General features: G+C 35.7%; 1 protein-coding gene across 2 annotated transcripts in view; it reads right to left on the bottom strand.

The window, feature by feature from the left end:
* The window catches only part of LOC120632001 (papilin), a 133675-nt gene extending 127717 nt beyond the window's left edge, over positions 1-5958 (bottom strand). For both annotated transcript variants that reach the window (XM_039901733.1, XM_039901734.1), the window contains exon 1: positions 5728-5958. In XM_039901733.1, the coding sequence (XP_039757667.1) occupies positions 5728-5747 (20 nt within the window). In that variant the 5' untranslated portion in view covers positions 5748-5958. The remainder of the gene's footprint in view (positions 1-5727) is intronic.
* Positions 5959-12333: the final 6375 nt, after the last annotated feature.

Below are 12333 nucleotides of genomic sequence, written 5' to 3'. Positions count from 1 at the left end.
GCGTCTGACTAAAGTCTAGACTTAGGTCTTACGTTCTACCTACAATTACCAGGAGTACATAAACGCTGGGAGATTCATAAGCACTAGATCGAAACGTGCGCTCCACGATTAAACCATTCAGTAAAGTCTAGGTCCTATTTTATTAAATGAGCGTATATTTAAACGTTAATTTATTCTATGGATCCCACGGCATTCATTTCTAAGGTAGCCAATTGTATTTATGTATTCCTTGCTTGTGCTCAGTTAATTTAGTAAATGTGAGTCTAATTTTAGGTCATTTGGTCTAGGTTACACAACGACCATAAAATACGCTTGAAAAGCATTGTTTGACGCAAAGAATGACCTAATTCTCCTTAATGAGGGCTCTCGAGTGTATGAATACTGAGAAGGCCTATAACGCCGTGAACTGTTTAGGTATTTTTATTGAAATTTACATTTTATTCTAGTCGGTCGAATTTTGGCCTTTTAATGACAACGTAGGATTGTTAACATGCTGAATATCAGAAAACACCCCGCCTCTACTAATGATTATATAAAGAGAGAATGAAATCGAAATAAGCTTGCCGGAAATCCATTCCTAAAGGGGTGATATTATATGGAAAAGAATAATGTCAGTGAGTCGGGCATGGCAAGAGCTAATTTTTATTCGGCAGGTGGAAATCGCGGCGTGAGAAGTCGCGAGCAAAAGCTACCACGAAAGCATTGAAGGGCCGGGATTTTACTTATGTATGGTTGTACACACAGATTAAAAACACTTGATACCGTTCAAATTCAAGTCGGCCAAAAAGTTACCGAGCCGAAAAAACGAACGCGCCAAAACGCAAGCGGGATTTCAAAGAAATCGCGTGCGTAAGTAGGTACTAAAGTAAAAACCGCTCAACATTCGATTAGTTGTTAAAATGCTGCCTTTTTCATCCCTTATCTAAATCTGTCAGCTAGAGATGTACCGTAATGGATTCCTGACGTCACCTAACTAACATGTTGCGTTTGCGGCGACACACTAGAGAAGCATAATTTCTAGGAAGACCAAGGAAACCATTCCATGTAATATTTTCCTAAGCCTTAGCTGATTCTTACAGGACACAACCTTCGGCCATTTCCTTCCTGATGTGATTGGGCACTTAAACCAGGCAAAGCATCCTACCCAGCCGGTTAAAACTGTTGTTTTCAATCTAGCAGTACCTAGGTGTCAATAAGAAAAAAGTCACAATTTAGGTACCAACGTACGCCTTACGAGTACTTTTAGTTAAAAATAGATAGAACAAAAAAGCTTACTAGGTATTTAACTATAAACATCTTGTTAGCTTTTACGTGTTCTTGATACTTCTTAAATATAATTATATATACCTAGTATCTTAATAAACAATAAAATAAGTTTAAACTATCTGAACACAGCTGAACTTGAGAAGAAATGTTTCGATATAGTTAGGTTCAGATGGAATACTTTAATTGTACAATAATATAGAATATTGTTTTAAGATTTTGCTCTCAAGTCCTCTAAATACGAGTAGTTCCTTTTGAAATGCCATCATGTAATGTCACAATCTACTTGGTACATCACTACAGCAAACCGTTTAATTATACGAGACTGTAGGACAAAAGCGGCAATGAATTTATGCATGAGCAGTAGAGAATTTCACTTGGTCGGGACGCGCGGGAGAAAAGGAACAATAGGCTTAGTTTAATCCCGCTTTTTTGTTTTTTTTTTTACTTGAAAATCCAGTTTGCGGGAGGCAGCGACGCCGCTCTCGTTTTCGATAGCGGGAGATGTGACGTGCGGCTATTTGCGAATATTTTAGTTCTCTTATAGGACGAAAGCTCATTTTGTAGACCCAAATTGCTCGCATGTCAGCAACGAGTTCGTTTCCCGGTTATGTAAATTTTAAGAATACGTTTCTTTTGCTTGTTGCCATTGTTTGACGTTAGCCTTTTATTACATTTTGAACTTAACCCTCCAAACATAAGTATTAATGCTTTAAATTTCATAAGTATACAAACTATATCAAGTTAAGTTTAGCACTGATTATGAGCGAATATGTGTCTACTGTCACTCCAAATTAAGCGCACCAACGAGAAGTCTTTTAAAAATGTCTATTAAATTCTTTTTCGATTTGACGGACTGATTTTAATATGACTATTAAAATAATCCCCGAAATTATAACCTGAAATGAAACTGTGTCAGAAAAAAATGACTGCTTATTTTCGGAAACAGAAACCACATACACATAACAACACAGAACTATACCAGCGTTAAAACATATATTTTTTGTGTAGAAAACAGAACTAACTGTGTCGCAACTCGCAACCAGGTTTTCTTGTGCCAAAAAACAAAACTTATTTTGTCAGAAAACCGAAACAGGTATAACTAATATCAGATGAAATAGCGTTTCCGATTTTATCCATTATTTATAATTTATATTAAGTACCTTGTTTAAGAGGCGCATTATGTAAAAATGATGTTGTTAAGTTAATCGTACCCGACACTCTACTTTTTTCATTATTATCTTGGTAATTGGTAATGGATAAAAATTACTGGCAACATGGTAAAAGGGCGAGCCGGCAGTTCGTTGACACCTTATCTATTATAAACTTTTATAAAACTGCTAGTTGTCTGCTGCGGTTTTACCTATCGTCATCATTATGGAAGTATTACCGGTCGATCTGATACAAACAGGGGCTTCTCATAGCCAGAAGGGTTTGCGGCGTAATCCACCACACTGGCCAAGTGACGATTGGTGGTAGACTTCACATGCTTTTGTTGCATATTATTGTGAGAGTTCTCAACAATTTTCTCAGTGGCATATGAATTAGATGATTATTTCCAATATGACATCTTACATGATATTTTCCGACATAACAAAAAAATCATTGTGACATTTGTACTTTATCTCGAGATTTAAATTATATATTTTTGGTACAAATTCAAAATTAACTTTTCATTAGTTTCACCGATCAATCTCCTTCGTGCCTTCTTCATCTACAAGACATTGGCGAAGTACCTTGTGCCCAGTTGGCACAGACAAAAGCCATAAACAAGAATTGAATTGAATATATATTTAAGTTTTTCTGGAAAATAAACCCATATCCTTAAGGGATATTAAGAGGGGTAAAGTTTAATATGTGAGTATCTATCGTACTGGAGATGAATGGCGGATGCATGTTACTTTTTCTTTCGTTTTTCATATTAAAATACGTAGGTTCATTGTAGCTAAATCCAGCAATATATTGCTGTTGTTGTGCTTAATCTGATATTCAATATAAACAACTGAAAACTGAAACTGAAATTTTCAACTAAGTAATATACATAATTTTGGTTAAATTTTACACTTAAGTTTTTATTCAAATTACCTTATTCTAATTTATTTGATTTTATAATCGCAATCAATTGTTTGTAAGTTTTGCCCGCTAGCTAATAGCAATACACTGTGACTGTGTGTTTTATGGAAATTAAGATCTATTCTATTCTATTCTCAGGCATCATTGTAAGTAAGTTTCCCGCCGATGTTCCCCCGGTATTCCCCCCTTTTAATGGCTTAAAATGCACTATAACACTAAAAAGTTAGAGTTGCGTGCCGGAATCCAACTCGGTCCCCCCGCATGGAAAGCCAAAATCCTCACTAAAAAGCTATCACTACTTTTATAGTTCTACCCATAGTATAATTTATAACCCTACATAACCTCCCACAATGAACAAGCTATACACGCAAAAAATATGTCAAAAATCATACCTAAATTTTAGCATGTTTAAAAACACAACAACCATTACACCATTATTATTATTGAAACCGTTATTTATTAAAATAAACTTACTTTAAAATTTATGTAATTTTTTCAAAGATTAAAAAGTAATGAATGTAATTTTTTTTAAAGAATAAATAGTCTCCTACCTAACCTAAGCATACAGTTTATGGTAATCCGGTAATAGATAAGGTAGAGGAGGTAGATCTAAACGTTCGACTATTCCGATTTTACTAAGCCCATAAACCGCTAAAGTATGGTTTAATGAAATTATTATGTTCATAAATATCTTCTCCTATATACAAGGCACCAATGCCGAATCACTCTGACCTGATGATGTGTAATTTGAACATCGCTTAGGATGGAGAGAAGTACTAAACAAACATTTTAATACAAACGAAAATACATCTGTAAGTTTGAAAAGGAAAATGTTGTCATTTAGTGTTTAGTCTAAATATTGAAATATCATTATCATCATCATAACAACTTATAACTGGCCCACTACAGAGAACGGGTCCTCCGACAATGAGAAGGGGTTAAGTCAAAGTCAAAGTCAAAAATATCTTTATTCAAGTAGGCCCATAGGTGGCACTTTTGATACGTACATAAGAATTACACGGTAGTGAGATGATGGCGATAACCACATTCGTAAACTTAAAACTAAAGCTACGAAGGTTCCAAACGCGTCCTGGTCTAAGCTGAAGCATGCTGGCCCAGTGCAGGTTAGTGGACTCCACACGCCTTTGAGAACATCACGGAAACTCTCAGGCATGCAGGTTTCCTCACGAAGTTTTACCGGTTTCCTCAAAAATGCACATAACTTAGAAAATTTAGAGGTGCGTGCTGGGATTCGAACTCGGCCACAACGAAAGTGAAGTCGAAGTCTTACCCACTGGCCTATCATGGCTTCAAAATTAGAATATATATGTAAGTTTTTCTGGAAAAACAACCCATATCCTTAAGAGATATTAAGAGGGGTAAAGTTTAATATGTGAGTATCTATCGTACTGGAGATGAATGGCGGATGCATGTTACTTTTTCTTTCGTTTTTATATTAAAATACGTAGGTTCATTGTAGCTAAATCCACCAATATATTGCAGTTGTTGTGCTTAATCTGCTATTCAATATAAACCATTCCAATGGTAACTTAGGAATAAATAGTATAAAAAGATACCTACTTTTTACAAAAATGCGACGTGCTGCACAAAATTATAGTTAATCTGTCCTCTTTTTAAGTTGTGCAGCCAAAAACATATGGAACCAGATTTTTTTAAAGAGAGAGAGAGAGAAAAAAGCGGTTTTACTGCCATAGTACAAACTCAGCCTTCAAATGTAACTATTATTATTATACCTAGGTTTAAATAGTAAAAGAAACCTTACTTACTGTATGTAAAACGCCTGACGTTTTAAGAATTGCAATAATGTATTTTCACAAAAGAACTCTACCAGAGCTTGATATATTAACAGGAGCTTTTTAAATTATTTTAGTTATGAGATATTATCTTGTATTAAAAATAAAATATCTGTATGTAAAAAGAATCTTAATTTTTTATATAAAAATACAAAATAAAATAAAACTTTTTTTTGCTATTCTCCTTACTATACATCATTATTAACAATTAATATTCAAAAATAATAAGAAAAGCTTGCCTGTTACGACCATATGAGAAGACTTTAATATAATATACTGAACTACTTTGTAAAACATCCCATAAAATAATAATAATCTCGGAAAGTCGATATAATGATTTTATGAGTTTTAATGATGACTGAAGTATTAAATTTGAATAACTAACTTGAGTTAACATTATTGGATTGCATTTTAAATAATATAATAACGAGGAAATATACGATGTATTAAATTTTTTAAGTTATTTATAATTATCGCCGCAATGTATTTTTAATGTTTTTCCATTTATTGTTATTAAACCATATTAAATATATAAGAATTGTTAATAATTTGACACAAAAAATACGTATTTGCTTACCTTAAATTAGACATCCCCATCTCTACTGCATGCCCGAAAACCGATTAAAATCCGCAACGCACAAACAAAACAGGCACAGTATATACGTCACAGTCTTAGTCCATACAAAAAGACAAAACCGAATTAAATTCGGGAATATTAATTTATTATTGGATCAGTTTAAATTTCCCGCGTTAGCTCGGAGGGATGCCGTTCGGTCAGTGAGCGGACGGTCCGCGCAGACGCGGTAGCTTCTAGTGAACTGTCGTCACTTGTCAAGCCTCCTGCGCGGGCGCAGATTTCGGCCGTAAGCTCATCCCCACCATTACCATTCATGAAAACGGGCGATCAATGGATTAGAGCTACTGCTGGAGCTTTGCATTTTATGAGCTTTCTTAAGTCGCGCTGTTCCTTTACAGATATTGTAGACATTTCTTCTGTATTCTAGACAATTCTAAACGATGATTATACTTTTCTCGTTTTATAAGTAGTAGTGCTTTGTGTGACACAGTCCGTTCGAGGAAGTAGGTATTACTGTCATAGCAGCATGATGCAATGCTGTGTAATTACAGGCACATGTTTAACATAATGCCTCAGGTCGATGGACACAGAGTGGTACTTTCCACGACGTGATCCTTGCATGCTCTGCAATGCTTTGAACGAATGAATGATTACACTTTTATTGTACACCACAGAGAAAATTTACAGAGATACAAATACAACAGCACAATAAGGTAGAACGTACAATTTGGTGGCCTTATCGCTAAATAGCGATCTCTTCCAAGCAACCAAAGGCAAACAAGAAAATGCTATACGAAATTAGTAGGTGGTACAACAAACATTATTGAAACATTAGGATTTTAAACTAAATTACTATAAAATAAAAATATAACATAGGACATATTAAAGATATGTACAAAAATATAATATATATTTCATACATATATACAACCTTAAACAAAAAATTAATAAATAAAAAGTAATAAAAGAACCCTCAAAAATGTACAGCATACGAAATAAACAAAATAGAATACTGTGATCATTCCCATCAATGCCCGGCCGATAGAGACAATGCTTTGCTCAGTTTTCCACTTCTTACTCCACTTTCCACTCATGGTTGGCCATCAGTTTAATCCGTCCGTTAATCTAAAGCAGCCTATCCTAAAATAAAGTGATACATTTTGTTACACTGTTGGCCACAGATACGGATTTATGTTGTCCCATTATCTTGTACTGAAACAAGCGGATTGAGATTATAAGTAACTTTCCTTGTTAGCTAGTATAATCTTATTAATTTTACATTCGACTTGGCACTGACTTAAAAATAGTTGTAGAAACTATTTAATTCTTTTAGCATTTGATAAAAAAAGTCGGTGTTTTTTGTTAAAATTTTAAATAAAATGGCTTCATTATGATGGATATGGAACAAGCACTGCAAATAGAACCTCCTCTTTAAGCCATTTATGAAGGCCAGTTCCTTATTTGAACATTTATCAATTGAAAAAGCAGAAAAGTTTGCGATTGTGATACGGCATCTATCTATATTCTACGTGAAAAGAAAACAACTACAGTTGCCGTATTCGACGCGAATTAAATTTAACATTTAAAGATAATAAACAGTGACATAAATATGTATCCTGCGCCCTAAATTTTATAATATTTTATTTTAGTATGACAGTAGGTACTTCCGTACGATAACTGAAAACAGAGGACACAAAAATGTTTAATGCGTTTCTAATCGGAACCGAGAAATCCGTCAGAATCATTGTGCACGACATAATAAGTATAATAAGGGTGATAGCTCAGTGGTTAGGACTTCACTTTCCGGGGCTCGAGTTCGAATCCCAGCACGCACGCTCTAACTTTTCTAAGGCAAGGGAAACTGTGAGGAAACTTGCATGCCTGAGAGTTCTCCATAATGTTCTCAAATCGTGTGGATCCACCAATCCGCACTAGGACCTAGACCTTACTCATTGTGGAAGGAGACCCGTACGATGTAGTGGGCCGTTAATGGGCTGATTTGATGATGATAATCCCTATCCCTACTAATATTATAAATGTCAATGTAAGTTTGTTTGTTACGCTTTCACGCAAAAACTACTTAACCGATTCTCATGAAACTTTGAACACATATTCTTGGAAGTGTTAGAAGTAATATAGGATACTTTTTATCCCGATTATAAGCTCGGTTCTTTTGGGAGAGGGGATGACAGTGTTTGACTATTTTACACCATAAATCAGACAAATTATAACCGATTTAACGAATTGTTTTTGTGCTATAGAGGTTAAAATATGAGTTAAATTTTGCCCAAACTGTGGTTGGTGATGGAGGACAGAACTCCTCAGCGGACAGCAGCGCAGACCCCTCATTTAAGACTTAGCGTTACTGAATCCTTTAATTTTTTTAGAACTACAACTAAATTTAATGCCACATCAAAAAAAAAATCAAATGCAGACGAAGTCGCGGGAAATAGCTAGTAATGCATATTTGTACCATTAGGTTCTTATGTACGTACCTCCTTTTGGCAAAATATTTTAAAGTACTCTAGTAACTCACGAGTAGGTTACTTCCTAAGCGTTGAGCTTTGCTGTTTCGCTAATAGGTAGCGCCCCAAAAATTGGAATGCCCTACCAGCTTCCATCTTCCCTGATGATGTATTTTTTATTCATCGGGGATATCTTCTGCTAGCTGTGCAGAGAGGAAATAGAGCAAGCGCCTTGTGCACCTTGCCCTTGAGCATTTTAATGGCGTATATATTATTTGTAAATATTTTTGTAGTAGTTTATTTACAAAGGTATGAGACAAATATTGTATCGCCCTATAAATATATCAACTGACAAGGGATACAATTAACCTGTCCACAGCAGAAGTTTACTCCCGTTTGATGTTTACACAAATTTCCTAACATACTTTCGGTACTGGACAAGTTTTTATTATTATTAAAGTTATTGTAATGGGGCTTACCCGCTGATGATATGGCTAGAACACCAAAAAGTAATTTTATAGAAACAATAGCTTTTTCCCGCAACTTCGTCTGCGTGGACTTTAGAATTGGGTCTAAAGCTTCGATCGTTAACAACTTTTAATCTTACCACGGGAACTATTTGAGAGATCGGTATAGAAAGTACATGTCCTTTTCCATAGCATAGGTGACAGGCATACCAAATTTCAAAGCTGTCTGCCTGCGGCTTAGCGCGTAAACATTTTTCAATTTTCCCTCGAAAATTTCTTGACGAATCGGGATAAAAGGTAGCCTAAGTTCGTTTCCGTGTCAAAGGCATGCACGTCCAATTTCATACAAATCCGTTCAGCCGTTTTTGCGTGATTGAGTAACAAACATCCACACTTTCACATTTATAATATTAGTAGGATAAAAGGTTTTCATACAATACATTCAAGACTAACCTTGAAAAAGAAAATCCAAAGACAAGATTCATAGGGTAATTTTGTTCTCGTCGCTCAATCAATACGTCGAGGTATTCTCATCACAAAGTTATTACACCATAATAGCTGTCGTAATGGCAAAAAATAGATCAATTTATACAAGACAAACAACAAATAAGATAGTTTAGATCTTTATATCCAGCTAAGCTAAATGACATCCATAGCATTAATGTTCCAAAGCTGTAAACATTCCGTTGAGAGTCTTAATAAGGTTTAGGACTATTAAACCCACCCAGCCTCCAATGTGGGGTAGCGGGGTCTTAATGAATTTACAATGAACAACTGCTAAGAACTTGATTTAGAAATTGTTCATTGTAAATTCGACATCTCCTGAGGATGCTTCGGTTTCGGAGCGAGACGTGCGTAGAGAGTAGGTACATTGCTGAAGATCTGGTTGGTGTGGAGTGTAAGGATTGAAAAAAATATAAAATACACCACACAGATTCTCCTGCATTTCGCGGACAAATATATATAGCAAATTAAGTTAAATGTTAATTGTATAAGTATCATGGAATTCGCAAAGTAACGCTTAAAAAAATCCAATATTTACGGATTAAATAACTAAACCGTCAATTTTAAGTGCATTGAGGCGCGCGGATGCTTTTGACGACCTCCCTAGCGCAGTGGTCACCTATAGCTTTAAACTGCCTCACACCTAACAGATAAGCCCGTTAACCTCCTGTACCCATCGTTTTGAGGCGTAGAAGTTAAGCCTCATGTGCCTATAACTTAACCGGAAATCAAGCCTTGAGACCGGAACACAGCATTGCAACAATGCTGTTTAGCGGCAGAAAAAAGCATGGCCATAGTACTTCTGCGGACGAGCTCTGCCACAAAAAGCTCTACGACAACAAAAAATGTCCATTATCTTTAGGAGGGATTACAGTCAGAGGCTAACTTCTAGAGGTCCGTAATACAACAGCCTCTGTGTTAATTTGTAAATTGTAGTCAGTGGCGTGCACTTCATACATGCACAAAAGCACTGCTTACCCTAAAATTAGATATATAACTCTTGTAGGAGTAGGATTTTTGCCATTTATGAAATTTTCCTGCTGCATGCATACCCTGGTAAGAAACCCAGTGCACGCCACTGATTGTAGTGTAGTTTATTTATCGCATCCTCTATAATGCTTTCTTTTTTATGGCATGTTTAAACAAAGCCAACGACACCTTATCACCGTGCGTCAAGACAAGTTCTAATAAAGCGTCAATCTATAAAGCTACTTGATATGAACTTGAAAGGTCCGGAGCTTTGATTGACGTTTCCTTCACACGCGTTGCAATGCGAAACAATATAGTTCTCACACACACTCACACACTCAGTTTATCCTCCACACTGAGCTAGGTGGGTATCTCAAGTTATTGCTATGTACATAGAGGCAATCCACATGTATTTACTTCTTTACCTCACTTCTTAGCAGACTTCACACCTGGTGGAAATTGATGTGGCAGTCTAAGATCTTAGGGAGACTAAACTGTTAGAGGTAATAAAAGAGTTATGTTATACCAAATCGTACCAGAACGCTAAATCGCTTAACGACATATCTTTGACGGTATGGTAACAATCCTCGGTAGAGATGAAAGAGCTGAAACTTCCCAGCAGACTAGACTTAGAGAAAATGCAGAAATTACAAGAGGTCTTCGAAAGGAGTAAGAAAAAAAGAAAAATATAAAAATCGTTTACCTATTATAATACATATTTTACAGTATACAAAAAGAAAGAAGAAAAACACTTGCTGAATCGTAGATGCTTATTCAAGTTTTATTTACTTTTCGCTATCATAAGCTTTTCACACGTTAAGCTTTTTCACAATAAATTAACTATTTAAGAAAGCAGTACTTAGCTAATGTTAAATGGAAACATGCTAAAAACAAACTTCTTTGTGGCACATCATATTGTAATAAACGTTTAAACGTTGCGCCGTTTGGTACCGGCAGATCAGAATACAGTTGTCACCCCTCCTCCTTCCGCGGGTGTCATTTTAGGGGACTAGCAAAAGAAGAAGAAGAAGAAACACTTTACTGCACGTATAACATAGAGTTAAAGAAACAGTAAGGAGTATACAGTACACAATGTAGACAGGCAAAGGCGACCTTATTGCTGCAAGCAATCTCTGGAGGAGAACGAACTCCTCTTTGCTATCACTACCATAATCTACTGCGATAGCCAAACCGTCTGCCCAGCGTGGTGATTATGGACAAACTTATTCCAGGAGTTTAGTGTTATAGGTTACTGATAAAAGGTTTTAATTATTTTTTATTCGTTCTTTTAGCTATCGAGCACTGGGACACATTTGCAATTGCGGTTCTTGTTGCTGCCCCGCCTTCGGTGAGACCTAAATTTAAAGCATTGAAAACCACTCCAGTTTGGATTGGTTCCTTGAACAAACGGTTCGTCCCTTAATACCATTTAGCAGTTGACAGTAATTATTTTACCTGTAATATCTAAGCTTTCACCATAAAATGGAAAACAAAATGTGACCTACTAACATTCCGCGGTCGTAAAGTAAGACATGCGCGTGGCGTCTTCGCCGTTTTTGGACACAATGCACTTTATGTAGGTATATAGACAAATATTTATTTTTTTTAATCTACGGGCCACGTAGTCGTAGCGCAGAATTTTGGCAAAATTTCGCAACTACTACATTATCTACAATAGGAAACTGAGGCAACAGGACGCCCGGCTGGTGGGCGTTATCACACATCCGTGCGACTCATTGCGCTAACGCTATTACATTTTTTTATATGTAAGCTATTTATTACAGCCCAAGGTATTTAATAAAGGTTTTTTTTTTGAATGAATGAATAAATATACTTTTATTGCACACCACAAAAAGTAGGTACATAGAAAAAAAGAAAAGTATAACAAAACAACGCATACAATTTGGCGCCCTTATTGCTTTATAGCGATTTCTTCCAGGCAGCCAATGGCGCAGATAAAAAACAGGTACAGAAAATAGTTAGGTATGCCCATAAAATAAATATTTTATTACTTAAATATATAAATAACTTATATCTTTAAACGAGCAATTCTTGTATATATATAATTGGAATCTCGGAATCGGCTACAACGATTTTCATGAAATTTAGTATACAGGGGGTTTCGGGGGCGATAAATCGATCTAGCTAGGATTCATTTATAGAAAATGTCATTTTATTCGTGTTTTCCGGTAATAACCGAT

This window comes from Pararge aegeria, chromosome 19 (assembly GCF_905163445.1).
Source record: "Pararge aegeria chromosome 19, ilParAegt1.1, whole genome shotgun sequence".
NCBI lineage: Eukaryota > Metazoa > Arthropoda > Insecta > Lepidoptera > Nymphalidae > Pararge > Pararge aegeria.
Note: the sequence above shows the minus strand (reverse complement) of the source record. Positions and strands in the feature narration are given on the sequence as shown.